At 42.4% G+C, this 20,904-nt stretch overlaps 1 protein-coding gene across 1 annotated transcript in view; it reads right to left on the bottom strand.

The window, feature by feature from the left end:
- Nucleotides 1-4,324: 4,324 nt before the first annotated feature.
- LOC146816491 (epoxide hydrolase 1-like) overlaps nt 4,325-20,904 on the bottom strand; it is a 172,224-nt gene continuing 155,644 nt past the window's right edge. The window contains exon 9 of the mRNA XM_085610344.1: nt 4,325-5,744. Within this exon, the coding sequence (XP_085466470.1) occupies nt 5,543-5,744 (202 nt within the window). The 3' untranslated portion in view covers nt 4,325-5,542. The remainder of the gene's footprint in view (nt 5,745-20,904) is intronic.

The raw sequence follows: 20,904 nt of genomic DNA, 5'->3' as shown, positions 1-20,904 counted from the left end.
TAAATATCGTAGATGCAGACAGCCGACACGTGTTTCTTCGTGTAGATGACTTTTTCAAGGCTTGACAAAAGATTGAAAAAGTTGAAGCGTAAGTTCTTTAGATCCCTCAGTTGTTCGGGATACACCACAGCAATGGCGATAAACCTGGTTTTTAGTTTTCCGAATGTACGGGGACGGGTTTCTGTATGCCCGGTTTTGTACAGCGGTAGACCTGATGCTGTACTATCAGTTTCATTAACGGAATTTGGGGTTCGATCTACTTTAACACGAGCGTCTTTGACTTTTGTCTTTTGACTATCTACGAACTACAAGAGTTCGCACTTGTTTCTTTAAAAAATTACAAAAAACAAATTATCCCTTGATTCACTCAATCAACAAGAACCCCCTATCAATAGTGGAATTCTAAATTCATATAAAACACATAGATAAACTCAAAAAAGATCTCACTCAAAATCCCTGAAACACTCAAACAATGATACTACTATAACATGCAGTGCAAACAATTTATTTCTTTAGTACATATGAATATTATTAAAACACAAATATTATAAAAACACCTATAATAAAACACAATGCATCATTTCAGTATAATTAAAAACAATACAATTCATCTAATCAGGACATAACATCTTATGACACTTTTACCACAGAGAACCCTACAAAATAAGGAGGACAAACAATAATAGACAGTATGCTTTGTCTTTTAACTCAACAATTACCTAGGAATCATTTTAGCAAGATTAGTCTGGATACATATACTCTATTTTGTATCTACAGGTCCAACTTGTCCTCGGGATAATGTATCGAAATGAGTCAACGCGTTTCAATGGGTATCTGGTTATTCCATCTTTATCAAGACAGTCATTATGTTCATTGTGTGCAGTTTCTGGGTCCAGAAAAACTCCACAGTCACCCGCTGTATAGCAAATGAATACACCTACGGTATTACACTCTCCCTGCTACAAATAACCCATTTGTCTGGGGGAATATAGACCACTAATGGCACAATTTGCCTACATTGCTGTTCGCATATCTTCGCGAAACTGTACACAAATGTGGGGTAGCTTAAGAAGTGCTTTAGCAAAAAAACGTTTCCCTGTTTCCTTTTTTGAAGGTCGTAAGCAGGAGTAATGTGATGCTCTGAAGGGACAAGCTGTAAATATCCTTATGAAATGTTTATATACAGTGTAGATAATTGGAGAAATATATTTGATGTAAATAACATGGGCATATCGTATAAGGAGATTAAATTGAGCCATAACACGTGAGCATGTATAAAACAAATCATAGAATAATGAGTTGTGTTAGTAGAATGTCATTGTAAATTTCATGGATAGTAGAATTATTTTAAGGTTTTTAAATACATATTTCTTTATACACTTGTTTGTACAGGGTATAACAATCATACCGCAAAGAAAAGTGAACATAATGACTGTCTTGATAAAGATGGAATAACCAGATACCCATCGAAACGTGTCGACGCATTTCTATACATTATCCCGAGGACAAGTTGGACCTGTAGATACAAAATAGAGTATATGTATCCAGGCCAATCGTGCTAAAATTATTCCTAGGTGAATTGTTGAGTTAAAAGACAAAGCATACAGTCTCTCATTGTTCGTCCTCCCTATTTTTTAGGGTTCTCTGTGGTAAAAGTGTCATAAGATGTTATGTTATTTCCCGATTAGAAGAATTGTATTGTTTTTAATTATGCTGAAATGATGCATTTTTTTTTTTAAAACAAACTTTATTGGGATTTTCATGTGGAGGTACATCGCAATACACATCACATTGAACACTGATTATTCAGAAAGTACAGGCTACAATTCGGGCATTGTGCGCCATCTGTACCCATTATAGTGTTGTCCACAATACATTCCAAAATGTCCCAAGACAGCTGGGGAAGCCACCAGTCCATCCCAGTGTTGTGCATTACATTCCTAGACTACGAACTATTGTATTCAAGGGGAGCTGTGTCCGCTCGACTGTCCCACAACCCCCCAAACCCTCCCGGAACCCACCCTCCGTACCCAACCAAGCCACGAAGAAAACAATCTTAGTCTGGGGGACTCAGAGCATACCCCTGGGCGGGCCGGAGTAGACACCAAAGCCACATGCTGAAATGATGCATTATATTTTATTATAGGTGTTTTTATAATATTTGTATTTTAATATTCATATGTACTAAAGAAAGAAATGGACTTGTTTGCACTGCATGTTATAGTAGTATCATTGTTTGAGTGTTTCAGGGATTTTGAGTGATATCTTTTTTGAGTTTATCTATGTGTTTTATATGAATTTAGAATTCCACTATTGATAGGGGTTTTTTGTTGATTGAGTGAGTGAATCAAGGGCTAATTTGTTTTTTGTACTGATAGTACCCTACTCCCTTGGTTGTTGACACGGGGTCTCTCTCTGTTTAAACACACTCTTTAAAAAATTAGACATACCGAATTCTAGCTCCTTTTACATAACGCGCCGTCTACATTTTAAACTTTCAACATTGGAAAGTGTTCTGAAGTCTCACTTGCGTCCACAAAACTAAAAACCAAGCGTGGTACATCATATAATCCAGGATCAATGGAAGGTACATTTCCAGGGGGTCTATAATTACGGGGAAGGAGAACAAAATAGTGATGACCTGGGGTTACACAAAGGCGCTGTGCAGATCAACTTTCTATTGGATGAGGTCAAAACTGCTATTGAGGGACTGTCATGTCGGGGGGACTAGCACACAAGCCTATAAGGTAGGCTCTGCTAGCTTAGCCAAAGGACCGACCTTTACATACCTAGGTGTTTTATTTGATGATCAATTAAAATGGAATACCCTGATGGAGGAAAAGACAAAGTTGATGAATAAAGCCCTGGGTGCCATCGCAAATTATGCACACAGGTTAGGTACATGGTCCCCAGGGGTGATCTTAAAATTATATAAATCTTTTTGCATTTCCAAGGCCTTGTATGGGAGTGAGATTTGGGGCTATATGATAGATGATAAATTACAAATTACACAAAATAAATGTCTAAAGCGGATTTTAAAAGTGCCTCAGGGAACTCCTAAACACACTGTGCACCAGAAATTGGGGTCAAATATATTACAAACCTAGTGGCTGTCAGACCTTTGATTTGTTGGGTGAATGTTTGGTCTAATGAAGAGGCTTCTTTTAACCAAGCAGTAATCACGGATTGCCTCTCCTTGGACCATGCATTAAAAATCCCCTAGTTAAGATACAGTAAGGATTCATTCAGTGCCCTGGGAAGATCGGTTATACATATGAATTATAGGACAGTGAAGAGAGAGAATAAAATGTGAATTAAAAAATAATTTTTACAAACATTTAACGCTGAACGTGAAGGAAAGGAGTTTATGAAGCCTTGGGTAAGAGCCCACGCTTTAGTTCAATCTGCCCCGGGTGTGGAGTCTTATCTCTTTTTATCAACTAGTCCGCATGAGCATTTTTTAATTACTCGTTTTAGATTGAATTTATTTCACCTTCTGGTTTTGTTTTACGTACCAAGAATAGAGGGCCCTGTGGCTGCGACAGTAGGTCTCCACAGGATATTGTACACTTTATCTTTTTATGTAAATATTTTACGCTGCCAAGGCGTCAATTTCTTAAACCGTACATGAAAGATATGGGGTTCAGGCAAGCTCATGTCGCTCTTTTCCATTTGCAACTTATGTAAGATGTTTGTACACTGAGTGTGGTTACTCATTTACTAAGAGCAATGATAAGATCAAGGAAATGTAGACATGATTGAACTCGGGAGGGACAGGGTGGGACTAGGCTGGGATGATATAAGAATTAAATGTACAGGTTTGATTATATAAGTGTATTAATGTCACGTGGAAGGTATGTAAAGAATAGTCCTGGATTTTTTAAAGAGTAACTTTAGGTCAAGGTTTGTCCTGTTTTTTAGTATAATGATATCTGTTTGATTACTGTGTGATGAAATATCTTCCAATTAATTTTATATTGTTTTAATGTATGATTTATTTTATGGTTATTACTGAATAGAATTTAACAAATGATATTGACTAACCAGCTAAATTATCAGTAGGTAGATCAGTTGCTCTGATGCTTTACAAAATTAGCACTCCTATATACCAAGTTATTTTATGGACGCTTCAACAAGATACGGTCACAAAATATATTCTCTGACATTCCCATCTGAAACAATGAATTTTGCTTTAGCTATTAGAGTCAATATAATTGTAATAACATAACACTTAGTATTTATATTTTTGTGCAAAGAAAAATCCTATCAGTTACACTTTTGTTTTATATGGAGTTATGTAGCCGATAATGAAACAATAAACCGATTCTTTTCATCTGCCATCTTTATTCAAAGTGTTGAATAGGCTCACCTAGGAATGATAAGCTTATCAGCTGGTAAGGTTTTTTGCATGATGAAAAGCTCATTGTACATAGAGTTTCATCATATACAAAACTACTGAGATAAAGAGTTAATCATTTAGATCCAGTAAAATACAACAACACCACACAGTGGTTTCTGGACTCAAGTTCAAATCCTAGAAGGATTGACTCTAACAAAGTATTTTTGCCCTCACCATTTTGAAATGCTGTCAAATCTTGCCTACCTGTGCTTAGTTCCCTTTCTCTAGGCAGAATCCCAAATTGTTTATTCCTTAAAGTTGTACATTATGCTTTATCATGTATGAATGGTTTAAAGCATCACAAGTATTGATTTTAATACATTAACATTCAAGAAGATTAATCCCAATTATACACAACTACATTCATTTTAGTGCATTATTAGATAACTGGCAACAAACAATTTTTTAAAAAAATTTCCTTTCAAAATATATTATAATTATACAGTTATTTGGCTGTAAAACAATTATATAAATTATGTGTAAAAAGACATTAAATTAGAAAGGTATTTTTTATTCAAATAAAATGAACTTACCCTATCACATTTTCAATTACATTACTATATGTAATCCTCACTTAGCAAGAAAAGATACAAAACTCTGTTATCATTTATCTTTGTTTAAAGGTAGAATTCAAATTACAAACAAAATACGAGCCCGTGATAACCTACAATAGACATCGTAAGAGAGTCCGCAATCTATGTTACATTTAGAACGTTGTACTGGGACACCATGGAGCAGAGTTCATTAATATTCATCTTGAAGTGTAATTCATTCCAAATATTTGTACTAGGTCTGTGTTGAATCAAAGGGAGCTGTATGTTAAAGTAAAGGTGAGGGATGATTATAACGTACCAGTAGGACAGTGCAAGGGGATGCACAAGGTGACTGATGCCAATCTTTGAACTCCTACCCAAATTCAGATATCCTATGTGATTGCATTGCATCAAAGTAACCAAAAAACATGGACTTACAGTAAATAATGATTACTGTCACAGAATTCTGGAAAAAGGACAACTGGTCATTGAAATCATTAGGCAAGTATTTTGCTTTTACAGTGCCACGGCATGATTACGGGTGTATTTTTAAATCAATGAAAACAGCTATGTGGTTATGGCGTGCAGGTTCTAACTTCATGAGCACCGCTCACATTTTCTCCACTTTAGTGATGAAGTGCCGTATGTCGCGGGCAAGGAGCTCCGGTTCTTCAAAAGCAGCAAAGTGCCCTCCACGGGGCATGACAGAGTAGGTGACAATGTTCTTGTATCTCTCCTTTGCCCAGAGTAGAGGAGTGTGCACAAGCTCATTGGGAAATGCAGCCAGTCCTGTAGGAACATAGATGCCAACCCTGGAAACAAAATATATGCAAACAAATAAATAATCATTTCATGCGAGGTCAACATTTTGTATACTAAAAACATTTACATAGTAAGACACATTAGAATGAATACAATTGGATCATCTCTGAAGTTGTGACTGAGCATATCATCATGACAATGTCCACCTCAACTGTCCACATTTCCGTGCCAAGGTTTGAGCCATTCTTCTTCCACAGAACCCTTCACAAACCCAATCGATTTCCTTCCCGTACTGGACAAGTTCCATGTTTTGTAAGAAATGATACACCCAATAATAGTCTATCTTGGAAAACCTCCCTACCTCCTTGTGATCAGTGTGAGTCACTGTGATGTACTCCACAAAGCAAGCGATGGTCACCCAAAGCAAATCTTGACTTTAAATGCTACAACTTGCTTAAACTTCCTTATTAAATAATTAAAATCTTTATGCTAAAACAACTTCCTGCTCATACTAACTCCTCAATCTTCAGGTGCTTTCAACTGGACTTTTACCCATGTCACTAAATTGAGTTCATCTGCTATCTCCTATAGATGACCTCATGCATGGGTCAGTTGCAAACATCCTTGCTGTATTTTACGTTCCCTTTCTTTGTGCATTCATACTAAGTGGACAATCCTGTTCAGGAGTGAAAACAGATAAAGTGTGTTAGACAGTCTGTCCAAGACCACATTAGAACAAGTCACACATTTTGTTCAACTAATTTGCTGTGGCGAAGTACACACACTATTCTATGACATTCTGTTTCCAACACTGTGTCGACAACACAATAATACACACTTGAATCAAAACAGATGGGCAGACCTACATGTATTCTCCCATAGACAGCCAGGCAAATGAGTTTAGAGTGAAATGATGCACAGAGGTATGCTGCACCACTGTCAGAAAAGGAAAGGAAAACTATTGGCTTCTAGTGACATCTAATAAGTATAACATCTGTTCAAATGATGCCAAAGTTGAAAGCTGTTTGAGGTGAGGAGCCAGCCTGCCAATGATTAAAACCTTCTTGAGTACTTTTTGCAGTGCACCAAGGCAATTGGCATGACATTCATAGTTGGACAATCCTTAAAAAAAGGACATCGAGCGGCATGGCTTCCCAAGCTGCAACATGGCTGCCTTTGTTTAGGGCTCCACGCCAAATGGGTCTGTTAAGTTTTAAACGTCGAGCATCTCGCTTCTTTCTATATCTACATGCCACGGGATATATGCACTTTTTAGCGGGTTGTCAAAAGAACATTAAATCAGCTTTCTATAATTTCTCAGTCTTTACTTACAGCTGCTCACCACCATCACATAGCCTCAGCTCCCTCAGTTTTCAGATTCTCCACCCAATAATAATGCCACCTGCACTGAGGGTACCAACCAGGATGGAGATGAACAGACTTGCTGAAATGATGATGTGCAGAACCTGTGAACCCAAGACAGCTATGTAATGTGCCACTGGACCATTGAAGCTCTCTTGCTGCATGCCAGTTTTACATTCCTGCTCCTAGCCAGCTATGTGTTCCCATCTCTCCACCAAGGCCTCTGCTGAGTTCCATCAGCAACGGCAGCCACACTGTACAAAGTGACTGCCAAATCGGTGGCAAATGAAACCTAATAAAACCTACATGAAACCAGAATAAAACCTGAACAAAAATGGAATGAACAAACCCAAATAAATTAACAGAATGACTGAAGAAAATGCACTGGAACAATGAGCTTCTAATGAACTCTAATGGCAGCGCCAACCATACTGGACCAAGCAACTGTTGAATCAGCAGCGAATAAAATATGAATAATAAACAGAATAAAAGCATAATAAATAAAAAGCCTGAAAAAATGAACATTCTGACTGAAGAACAAGCACAAGACATTAGGAACAAGAACAGTAACGCAACATCAAAAACAAGAACAAGCAGAAGAATATGCCCCAGCCTTGGTCCTAGTAATTTAGCTCTTTCATAAATACACTAGACAGAACACAGATAATTAAGACAAGGATAGACATTAGAACAAGAAAACACTATCATCAAATAAATCAAATAAGACCAGGCAAACACATAAGATAAATATAACAAGGAAAACAGATAAACCAATAAATCCAGTAATCTCAACATATTCATCATAATCTTGACCTAATCGCAGTGTAACATCAAAATAGTGTCAAAAACTTAGTTCTACATGAAGTAACTATACAACATTCACCCCAAGAGACATCCAAAACTGAAGGTGGAACTGGACATGCAACCTATCAATCGCAGAGTAGGAAAGCCAACATCAAAAAAGATTTTACCGGCACTCTTTGAACCGAGCAACAAGAGGGCGAATTGTGACCCTCTCCCTTCCGTCAACCAAAGTGGGGAGCCCACTCTCATTGAAATAATGACTGTAATTAAAGCCAATCTTGTAACATTAACCTCAAACAATACAGCAAATGTGTGACAGCATGGAAATGAAAATACTTGAAAAACGTCAACAGAATAAGACACCTTAAATGCTTTACCTCTGGAATTCAATAACTCGACTTTTAAGTAATTTCTCCTCCTCCTGTTTTCCTTATCCTCTTGGGCTTGGTGTAGTGTGTACTTCCCGCAAAGAAAAAAAAAAAAGACTGATGCCATCTCTTTTCTAGCCAGTTTATTGCCTAAACTACTCGAAATACCAATCGGACAGCGTTCCAACATCCAATGTGCTCACCGATTGGGCCCACCATCCCAATCCCCTAATAATCAAGAGACAGAAAATTCTCATATACTTACATACATTAGGTTCCAAGAAGCTTACCATTACAATGTGGAAACCCTTAACTGAAAAGATCTTCGGTACATGACAAGCTAATAAAAAAAAGATTGGAGTAGCAATTCTTGTCCATATAAACCTGAACGCAACCATTTCAGCCACCAAATGACAAAAGTCATGTTTGAGAACATCATAGTCAGCATGAAATAAGACTCCTAGATTACGTCTAATCACCAGTCAGTGTCAACAGGAGCTACCTGAGATGCATATATATAAAGCAATCCCACGTTTTGAAATCATTGCCTTAGCTGAAAAGACAAAAGCTTCCAAAGAGTCCAAATACTGTTAGATAAGATCAAGACATTTTAAAATCAATATATTAAGGAAAATCTAAGCCGTACTTACACAGACCATCTAATACTGAAAATGGAGTTTAACCAAAAAATTCACACATGCAATAGACCACATCCTTCTCAGCATTAAATCTAAATGTGTGATAGTTGGTAACAGAAAAGGTAAAATCCTTGCTGTTTCCAAGCAAAAAAAGAGTAATCAAAAATAATTGCTTTAAAAAACAAACAAGGATCTCTCAAAACCAAAGACAAGGAGATTGTCAAGATCTTCAAAGACTTCAATGAAGCCCTGTACACCAGCGAAAAGCTAACCACCATAGACGACTTAAACCAATTATTTTCACCCACCCCAAAGTATATTCACTCACATAGGACACCCTGGATGTTTCTTCTCTATCAATCTCAAGAAAAAGAAAGCACTCAATGGGCTTCTCCCTGAATTCTATCAAGCACTTATTGAAATCTGTCCCCAAAACTCCAAATACTTTTTAATCACTTCAGACACACCACTTCACCCTGTGGTACATTTATAGAGGCTACAATTACGCTATTCCACAAAAAAAGATAAGGACCCACAAAGCACAAACATCTATCATTTAATACCATTAATAAACATGGACTGCACGATTTTGGTAACTATTCTTGCTACACCTTTAAATCCCCTTGTGCTATCTGGTCCACCCTGACCAAATGGACTTTGCCAAAGGCAGGTCATTGCCATGTAACACCAGACTGCTTGCAAACATCAGATCATAAACAGAAATGGATTAACATAATTCTTGGTATTCCATTGCATTGGATGCCAAAGAACCTTTGATAGAGTTGGATGGATCTAGCTATTCAAAGCCTTAGAATGGCATAACATTTCTAATAAATCCGTAAACTACGTCAAATTTCTATTAGCCAATCACCAAGCATCAGTCCTAGTTAATGGAGTACTCTGTGAAAGATACCGACTCATCAGCAATACTAGGGAAGGCTACCTTTCTCCTTCCACCCTTTCTCGTCATCTAAACTCTTGACAGCCCCCCATAAGTATTGAGCACAACCAATCTATCAAACGCAATGAAATAAGATCCCATGAGTATAAACTATCTGCCTAAACTGATGATATCTTCCTATTCATGAATAACCCAGAACACGTGATTGCAATCTGCTGCTGTTTGCAAACTGATTTAAGACAAATCTGAAATCCTCCTCTTCTCTAAGATTTGTTATAAAAATATTTTTTTTCTTTACAATTTCAAATTGTGCCTCTCTCAGATAACATACATTTGTATTCCCTCTACAAAACATTTAGATTACTCTATAAATATAAATCAAAACAGTTCTGGAAGAAATTAACAGTAGAATCTCTAACTGGTTTCCCATTAGCATCGCATGGTAGGGCCGCCTTGACACCATTAAAATGAGGCTCACTCAGCCATTCTATACACACGAACAATGTTTTCTCTAAATCCCATTAAAAAAAAGAAATTAATAAACTGCGCAATCTCTTTCTCTGGAATGAAAGGAAACCAATCATCTCTTAAAACAAACTACAACTGCCAAAACACCTAAGAGGCATTAACTTGCCAAATGTAAAGCATATCAATTCAATTAAAGATTCACTCGATTTACATAAGTAAAATCATAAAAGTGAGAAAACATGAAAGTTAATTACGCAAACGTGACCATGCACAATTAAGATTATTAAAGTTAAAAAAAATAAAAACCTAAAATGGCTGGAGAAAAATTCATAATTACATAGACACATTCTTCCTGTAATGAATCACTGAGCATAATAAACTAGAAATCCTGAAACAAATTGATAATAAAATCAAATATAGTAAAAACAAGAGTGCAGGACGACGTTTAAAATTATGTTCGCATAACATTGCCAATATAACATGTTTCTGCAGGACCTTATAAATAGGTCAAAAGAACATAGCACCTAATGTTGATGCTTGTGGGACCGCCACAGTCAGGCCGTCTGTGACAGTCCCACCGTCAGACAGCCATTCGGGCCGACCGCTACAGTATGATGCAGGTGGTCGAACACTTGACTGTTGGGGGACAGACCACAACCTCCGACAGGATCTACTGATCACGACGGGTCAGCAGTCGGAATCGTGATCCTGAAGGCAGTTCCTGCGCAGACACCGCTGCCAGGAGTACAATGTCCATTTCTGACAGCCTTTTCATGGCGGTCCCACTGCCATGAAAAGGCTATCAGAAAGGGACTTTGGGGTTCCCAAGCAGGGACCCCGTCCCCAGTGGGCCACTGATAAGTGGTCTGTGGGGCACTTGTAGTGCCTCCCCACAAATCCATGGACTGTGTGCCAGCCGACACGTGCTGCTGGGCACATAGTGCATGAATGTGCACAAAGTGCCTTTTCCTACTGCGGCTTGTGCTGCAACCCTGCAGGTATGAGTGGGGGAGGAGGGACGGCCGACTTGTTCGGGGAGGAGGAAGGGGGGTGGCAGCCAACGAATAACGTGTTCTTGGTAGTAGTCGACCGACACGACTCCCACCGCCCCCAGCTACGCAACTGGAACCCTCAGTCCGGCATGACATACAGATGAAGAACAAGTCTGAGAAACTGACAGAAGGTTCCTGAGAAAATCATTCTCCGCAGTCTAAAGCGGATTGATATTTCTGTCGCCCGGAATTCAATACCCATATAATGCGCTCGACACACATTTTGCATTATATATGGTTAGCATCTCTTCACCAGGCTTCCTGCCAAGTTTAGTGGGGGAAGTCGATTTGTTGAAAGATAACTTCCTAGTATTCACTGCCAGATTCCAGGAACCCTGAGCCTCAAACAAAATACCTAAGTAAGCAAAGGTCAGGCTAAAACTTAATTTTACCTTATCAACCGAAAATATCTTAACACTTCTTAAATGTACTCCTGTATTTCCTAATGAAGGTCTTACCAATATTAACTTTCTGGCCCAAAACGTTCATGTAGTTTACAAAGCAAACATATCAAGTAGTCATCACAGTCCCAAGCTCGACCTGGTCACTGCTCCTCAATGACCCATCAACACCTCACTGAGTCAAGCTGAAAACTTCACTTTCTCACCCAGTCCCACTATTAATATAAAGACACGTTCCACTATTATTGTCCCTCAAGCACCCAAGGATATTATCAATAATCATAAAAAGCAGAATGACTAAATAACTCCTTGTGGTTCAAAGCCGATATCCAAAGCGCCTGTCCTCGGGCATTCTGGTCAACATGAAAGGACCATAACATCTATACCATTGGCTAAGTATTCAAACAAGACGTTCTGATACCCTACATGTGGTAATGCAGAATTGCTTTGTGAACCTCCAATTGGTCCTTCAAATAACATAGGAAATTCAGAGGAGAAGAACCACCAGAAAATCAGGCAACGTATCCTCCAAGTGATATTCTTAATGAAGTTTCAACACAAAGCCTAATGAAGAGGTTACAATATATAAGAAAATTAGAAACACTTATGCGGATCTCAAAAATAGGACACACTTGAATTATGGATATATCACTAAACATTTGCTATCCCTGTCTGCTTCTAAATTAATTTGTAAATGTGCTAAATCAGCCTCTGTAACACAGACTATTTTTTGACTTGCACAGATCCCAGTAGTCTCCCCAAAAGCTTTTCAAAGCAGGACTACAAACAAATGATCAACGCTAGTGGTGCCACCATGCAAATGCCAACAGAGAGTATGTGCTACTCTTTTCCCCCAAACTAGCAGCCTCTGGAGTAGAGTCTCCAAACAAAGACATAACTTCCATCCTTGCTCAAAACGGGGACCTTTCGCTACAGAATCTACTCATCTCTCCCTTAACAGTCATCTAAATAACATCAAATCACAATTGACGTACAGCAGACTACTTGCGGTTGGAAAGATTCTAACCCAACAGCGTTTTGGGGATGAAGGAAAGTAGTTTGCTCCACCCATAAGCTGGAACACAAACTAGCTGATGCTAAACATTCACCCAAGCACTGAATGTGGGCCCTGTTAACTGAATTATTTGCAAACAAGCTACATCTGTTTACTTATAGAGTTACTTTTATGAATTTAATAAACCTATTGAATGAACCTAATGATTTCAATTGATCGAACCTAATGAATGAACAGCGGGGCATTTCATAAGCATGCCAACCAGTGTCTTGCCACCACTCCTAGGTTCTGCATACTATGCAGTTATGATTTTTCTGTACGTATTTGTTTCCATTTTGTATTGAATATGCTACTTACCAGTATGCATCTGTTCTTGGCATGTAGGGCTGCTGACATTCATATCTGTGCATAGATCGCCGCCTAGTGTTGGGTCCGGATGTTTGCACGTTGTTGTCCTGGAAGAGTCTTCGAAGTATCCTGAGATAGGTGACTCCTCCCCTGGACCACAGTGCGCATGGGCATCCTCTCCATCCTCAGATTGTTTTTCGCCATTGTGGCAGTGATGGAGTAGATACAGAAAGTGATGACCATGCTATACAGTAATTCTGAGAGCTGCAGCTGCTACAGGCGCCGGGGAGGAGGGTGGGCGATATGAATGTCAGCAGCCCTACATGCCAAGAACAGATGCATACTGGTAAGTAGCATATTCAGTTCGAGTCATGTGGGCTGCTGAATTCATATCTGTGCATAGAATACATAGCAGTACCACCTATTAGCGGTGGCCACCAGTGCCAGCTGCAGCGGTCTGAAAAAGAGTTTTGAGAACAGCCTGTCCTACAGCTGCCTGCTGTTTTGAGTGTACATCTACACAGTAGTGTTTGGTAAATGTATGTATAGTGGACCATGTGGCTGCTCTACATATTTCCTGTAAAGGAATGTTTCCCAGGAAAGCCATGGACGCCCCTAACTTACGTGTTGAATGGGCTCGTGGGGGAATCCTTAATGTGCGTTTAGCCTTTTGATAGCAAATTTGAATACATTTAACGATCCATCTGGCTATCCCTGCTTTGGAAATGGCGTTGCCCTTGTGTTGTGGAGAAAAGGCAACGAAAAGTTGTTTTGTCTTCCTAAAGACTTTAGTTCTGTCTATATAGTACATGAGGGCTCTTTTTACATCTAGTGTATGGAGCATTCTCTCTGCTACATTTTGTGGATTTTGAAAGAAAACAGGCAGTTCTATAGTTTGATTTATGTGGAACTGTGATATTACTTTAGGCATGAATTTGGGGTTGGTACGAAGTACGACCCTGTTTGCGTGAACCTGTATGAATGGCTCTTGAATGGTTAGTGCCTGGAGTTCACTAACTGTTCTTAACGAAGTGATTGCCACTAGGAAAGCTACTTTCCAGGTGAGGAATTGAATCTCACATGAGTGGAGAGGTTCGAAGGGTGGACCCATTAGTCGGGTGAGGACCAAGTTGAGGTTCCACACCGCTGCTGGTGGGTGTCTTGGGGGAATTACTCGTTTAAGTCCCTCCAAGAAAGCTTTGATGGCAGGCACTCTGAACAAGGAGAGGTGCTGCCTGTTCTGGAGATAGGCTGCTATTGCGGTCAAATGGATACGTATTGAGGTGTATGCCAGATTGCATCGGTATAGGTGTAAGAGGTAACAGATTATATTTTGAATGGATGCGTCTAGCGGGTTAATGTCATTGTTGTTGCAGTAGATGACAAACCTCTTCCATTTAGCTGCATAGCAGGCTCTGGTAGTGGGTCTCCTGGCCTCCTTAATGATCTCCATACAATCAGGTGGCAGGTTTAGGTAGCCAAACTCTAAGACTTCAGGAGCCAGATCGCCAGGTTCACCTGTTGCGGATCTGGGTGCTGAATTTCACCATGGTTCTGCGTTAAGAGTGCAGGCTTGATCCGCAGCCTTTGATGCGGCACCACGGAAAGTTCTAGAAAGGTGGTGTACCATGGCTGGCGCGCCCATGTGGGAGCAACTAGGATGAGTGTCAGTGAGTGCTGTCGCAGTTTGCGTGCCACCAGCGGTATCAATGGCGCTGGGGGAAAAGCGTACGCAAATCTGCCGGACCAGTTCATCCATATCGCATTGCCCTGCGACTGTGGATGTGGGAACCTGGCGGCAAAGCTTTGGCATTTTGCGTTTTCGTGTGTGGCGAATAGGTCTATCTCTGGATGACCCCACTGTTGGAAGTACGGTTGGAGTACTGACGGATGTAGCTCCCACTCGTGCATCTGGTGGCTGTGTCTGCTGAGCAGATCCGCCATCTGGTTGTCCTTCCCGGGGAGGTGTTCCGCCATGAGGAATATGTTCCTCTGAATGGCCCACTTCCACATGCTCTGAGCCAGATGAGACAACTGTGGAGAGAGTGTGTTCCTCCCTGCTTCTGTATGTAGTACATGGCAGTCATGTTGTCCGTCCGGATCAACACGACTTTGTTGCACAAGTGTACTTTGAATGCCTTCATTGCCAGGAAGATTGCCATCAGTTCTAGAAGGTTGATGTGCATCTTCTTTTGTTGTATTGTCCATAGTCCCTGCACTGTGTAATTGAGTACATGAGCTCCCCATCCCTGGAGAGACGCGTCCGCCGTCAGTATTATTTGTGGAACAGGCTCTTGGAACGGTCGGCCCTTGCAAAGGTTTTGTGGATTCCACCAATGCAGAGAGTTGTATGCCCGACCGCTCACCAACACTAGGTCTTTAATTGCCCGTGAGCCTGATTCCATTGACGTGCCAAGCACTCCTGAAGCGGGCGCATATGTAGTCTCGCGTGTGGGACTATGAAAATGCAGGAGGCCATCATGCCTATCAACTGCATGAACACTCACGCAGGAAGGGAGTGTTGAGGTTTGAACTTTGAAATCAGCATCTGCATGCTGTTGATCCTCACTAAATTTGGCTGAGCTGTGGCTGCCAGAGTGTCTATGGTCGCACCTAGGTACTGTTGTACGTGTGCGGGTTGGAGATGTGATTTTGGGTAATTTAGTGAGAATCCCAGACTGTGAAGAAGGTGAATGGTGAGGGACATGTGGTTGGCACATTGCTGGGCTGACTTTGCCTGAACAAGCCAGTCGTCCAGGTAAGGGTAGACGTGAATGTGTTGTCTCCGTAGATGTGCAGCCACTGTAGCTAGGCACTTGGTGAAAACTCTGGGTGCTGTTGTCACACCGAAGGGGAGGACTTTGAATTGGTAGTGCTGCCACTGAATAGTGAACCTGAGATATTTCCTGTGTGACGGGTGTATGGGGATGTGGAAGTACGCATCTATGAGGTCTAGTGTGGCTAGGAAGTCTCCCTGTCTGAGCAGCGGGAGAACCTGCTGTAGGGTGAGCATATGGAAATGCTCTGAGAGAATGTAGTGGTTGAGGGGTCTCAGGTCTAGTATAGGTCTGAGTGACCCGTCCTTCTTTGGTATTAAGAAGTACAGAGAGTACACCCCTGTCCCTTGCTGGTGGACGGGCACAACCTCTATTGCACCTTTTTGCAGCATACTTAGCACTTCCTGCTGCAATAATGCTAAGTGCTCTAAGGACATAGGACGGTGCTTTGGCGGTATTGTGGGTGGAGTGGAGGTTAATTCGAGACAGTAACCGTGCTGGATAACATCCCTGACCCACCTGTCCGTGGTGATGGTATTCCACGTGGACAGGAACTGCTGGAGTCTCCCCCCGACAGGTGTTATGTGGTCGGGGGGAAGGGAGAGGGCGTCACTGTTTGTTCTTGGGTGAGGACCTGGTGTTGCCGTAACCGCGTCCTCTGCCCTTGGTGCTGGAGCCACGATATCCACCTCTGTTGTTTTTATCGTAGGTACTCTGTGTGCCCCCTTTATTGTATGTTTGCTGTGACCCCTGTCCTCTAGCCGCTCCCCTATTTCCGGGGCGACGAAAGGAGCCACTACGAAATGTCTGCGTTTGCAGAGCCCCCATTGACTTTGCAGTGTCAGTGTCCTTTTTGATCTTTTCTAAGGTGGTGTCAACTTCTGGTCCGAATAAGTAGTCGGGGTTGACAGGCTGATTTAGGATGTTATTTTGAATCTCAGGTTTGAATCCGGAGATTCTTAACCAAGCGTGTCGGCGTAACATGACGCTGGTGTTTATCGCCCTCGCAGCTGTGTCGGCAGCATCTAGTGCACACTTAATGGATGCGTTTGTAAGAAGTTGTCCCTCTCTGATGAGGAGCTCCGCTGCCTCTTTGTACTCGTCTGGTAGATGTTGGAGTAGTGACTCTAGCGTGTCATAGTGTGAACGATCGTAGTGAGCCAGGAGTGCCTGTGTATTGGCAATGTGCCAGATGTTTGCTGCTTGGGCTGCAATCCTTTTGCCGGAGGTCTCCAGCACCTTGGACTCTTTGTCTGGGGGAGGAGCATCACCAGTTGTTTGCGAGTGCGCTCGTTTGCGAGCGTTAGCAACCACCATGGAGTCCAGAGGTAACTGACCTCTAATGCACATAGGCTCCCCGGGCGCAGGTTTGTATTTTTTCTGAATCCTGGGGTTGATCACCCGTGCCCTGGTTGTTTCCTTGAAAATGTCCTTTGCTGGCTTGAGAACACCTTTTAACATGGGCAGAGTCTTGACAGTCCTCTCTGAGGAGGCGAAAGTGTCCACCAAGAAGTCGTCCTCAACTGTGTCAGAGTGGATTTGCACTCCATGATTGGCTGCAGCACGTTCTATGAGGGCATTGAAGGCAGCAGTGTCCTCTGTGGGAGATGTTTTTGCTCCGTAAAGCTGCGTGTCCTGGGTATCTGTTGTGGCACCCGGGTCTGCAGGGTCATCCCAAGCTTGATCTGGGTCCTGCTGCTCCTCAGGATCTATATCCCTGGGGTAGGTGGTATCATCACCCATGTAATCCTCCATTGCGTCCGTGTCGGAGGGCGTCGGAGAAAAGGACTGGGGATCTGGATAGGAGGTGTGCAGGCATTCATATAGAACCAGTTCAGATTCTGCTGGCAGTTTCTGCTTTAGAGGGATTCTGTAAGAGTCCAAAGCCTGGTCTGGCGTGACCTTCCGTTTTCGGAGCATGAGTCTGCCGGTGTCGGCGTCGATGAATTGGGACGGTGAAGGCCCAGTAGGAGAGTGTCCAGTAGATGGGGACCTTGTCTGGGCGACACGTGTTCGGATCTCGAACATTTTTGGCGCTGTGGACGGCGGCAAACCAAAAGTGATGTTGGTTGGTGCCGAAGGTGCCTTTGGAGCCTTTTTCGGGTCGGAGCCCGACGTGGACTGGAGGGCTGCCTGTTCTCTGATGCGTTGCAATGACGCTGCAACTTGTCGCACCGAGAACGCCGAAGGTTCTTTGGTGCCGAGTGGTTCTGTAGAGGTAGGCGTGGACTTCTTCGGAGCCACAGGGTCATCGAGTCGAGGAGAGGTAGTAGCAGTCGACGGCGTCGATGACTGGACCCTAGTCGCTGCCTTCGAAGTGGACTCCGATGGAGCGGCCATTTTAACCTTGGTGGTCGGGGCCGATTGCTTCGGTGCCGGGGGCCGAGGCGCTTTGGTGGTACCGATGGCCTTCCTTTTCGGGTCGGTGCCGACATCCGCTGCAGCGAGTTCGGCGCCGAAATCCCTTTTTGTGCGTTCGGAGCCGATGGTTTTGGCTGGCGTCGTAGGAGTGGAGGTCTTCGAGCCGACCACTGCCAGTTTCACTTTCGGTTGCTGTTGAACCGGTGCGACGATTGGTTTCGGTTTCGTTGAAGGGAAACCAGTCTTTTTCGGTAATAATGGCTCTCGCTGGATGTTCGAGGCCGGGCCAGAAGGCGGGGCCGAAGAACTGTGGGATTGATCTCGGGTAAGGCCCGAAGGCGATCCCTCGACCGGAGCCGTAGACTGACGCACTTGATAGCCTCCGTTTGGACGGGTAGGCCCTGCTCTTTACCAGAGCTATCTTCTTCGGCCCCAAAGGCCTCATCGTAGTCTTCTACCTCATCGTCGGCTTCTTCCCTGTGAAAAAGCGCTTCATCGGCGTCTTCCGATCGGGAATCGTGTTCGGAAGCGGGGCTGGAGTTTATGTCTTCCACGCATTCAATATCTTCGTCCTCGGTGCTGAAGATGTTGGTCGGGCCGGTGCCGATTGCTGCGCTTCTAATCTCGCTGCCCGTCGATTCCGGAGAGTCTTCTTGGATCGGAATCGGGCACAGGCCATACATTTCGATTCGTCGTGATCCGGCGAGAGGCATTTGTTGCACACCGGGTGGACGTCGATATGTGGATATTTGGCGTGGCAAACAGGACACCGTTTGAATGGGGTCCTCGATTCCTTCGTCGATGTAAGGTCGATGGTCTGATTAAACGGATCCGAAAAAACTTGACAAGTTTGCTAAACTAGCAAGTAAGCTGTCGATACCGAGCGGGAACAATACCGACGAAAACTAAAGGCCTTTTGGCCTTAAACTAAATTTTCCTAACTTGAGTCAAGATAAGCACATCCGAACCCAATGGCAGAAAAAAACAATCTGAGGATGGAGAGGATGCCCATGCGCACTGTGGTCCAGGGGAGGAGTCACCTATCTCAGGATACTTCGAAGACTCTTCCAGGACAACAACGTGCAAACATCCGGACCCAACACTAGGCGGCGATCTATGCACAGATATGAATTCAGCAGCCCACATGCCTCGAACATTGTTGCACACCAGATGGAAAGCTCTCCCAGCATAGTCCCCAGGCTCACCTTCAGATAGATGTGCACCAATGAGGTCTTCATTGCATCACAGTTATTGAAGGTTGACAGCAAAGTTTAGGGAGCAAGGCTACGCTGGCAAGTCCCTGCCATTTTTTCCTATGCCCTATAGGCGGTGCTGTGACTTGAATGCATTGCCAGGGAACCTTCCATCCACCGCATGGGTGTCCAGACTGTCTATGGTACTGGCCATCCTGTTACCTCCTATTCCTTTACACAATCCATACACATACCTCGTAGTGCGATAGCCAAAACACATTACAAAGTTTGTCTGACTTCTTGGGTGAAAGGAAGAGTGTGGTCCAGCTGCAGATGGGGAAGTGTCCAGTGACGCTTTGGCCAAGTACATATTAGTCTGAAGGTACAGGATGCATTAGTCATCAAAATGATTGAATTGTTTTCTTCGATCCAATGAAAATTCATTAATACTCACAATGATGGCTCCCTTCATGTACAGTTAAGAACATTCACTCATGTCAAATTTGGATTCTTTTTATTACAGCAGTACATCACAAATTCACAACTGGGGAGAGGATGTAGGCTTACGGCTAGAGCGGTCGACCTTAAAGCTGGGGAACCGGGTTCGAGTCTCTGCAACAACGCTCAACATCCTGGGATTCTGGGCAAATCACTTAATATCCCTGCGCCTAACAAGAATGAATGTGTCCATCTGTAACAAAACTGGTGCTCATGTAAAGCGCTCTGACACCTGATATTTTCGGGTCTATTTTGCCTATATAAAACTCAACAAAAAAAAATCGAATATCTACGGTGACAATAACCCATCACCAGTGGGAGGTGTTTAGAATGCAGGCCATATTGACCATGTACAATTTTACATAAGATAAAGACAGGGCTACTTTCTTGTTTGAAAAGGTCAGTGTCCACCAGTCCATTTATTTAGGTTCAGACTGGGAATCTTGTTTCACATCATTCTTTAGAAAATGTCTTAATTATCCCACTACTAATGATCAGTGGCCAGGATGAGGACTTGTAGGTTTGATTTAGTATGTCTGTTTTTTCTTTAGGGAGTAAGCCAATAGGTTTCAAAACCTAATTGTTGAGAGTTCCCCTCAGGACTGGGGTCTGATAAAAATGAGTCGGTTCGAGAATAAAACATAAGATTCAGACTAGCAACCATAATAGGGATTATTGAGGGGGAAGGGGGCAGGAAAAGTTGTTTGCATATCATGGCCCTTCCAACTATGGCCTGGCGTAGTGTTGCTACACATTCACCATACCATGCATTTTGAGCAGGTTAATCCTAGGTGCAAAAAAAGGGATTCTCTCATTAGGATTGCCTTTGAATTGTGCTGTATTATTGTGATAACTCCTGGTGACTGTGACATACCTTTTTATAATTCCTAAAGAGCTACAAATCACTATTTGTTTTAAGTCTTTTTATTGCAAACAGCTCAACAAGCAGTGCATCAGTAATATAATTGATGCAAGTAATATTCGACCAATGAGTTTACATTATGCACACGGAGAGGATACCATA

The sequence above is a fragment of the Triturus cristatus genome, chromosome 6 (genome assembly GCF_964204655.1).
Source record: "Triturus cristatus chromosome 6, aTriCri1.1, whole genome shotgun sequence".
Classification (NCBI taxonomy): Eukaryota; Metazoa; Chordata; class Amphibia; order Caudata; family Salamandridae; genus Triturus; species Triturus cristatus.
Note: the sequence above shows the minus strand (reverse complement) of the source record. Positions and strands in the feature narration are given on the sequence as shown.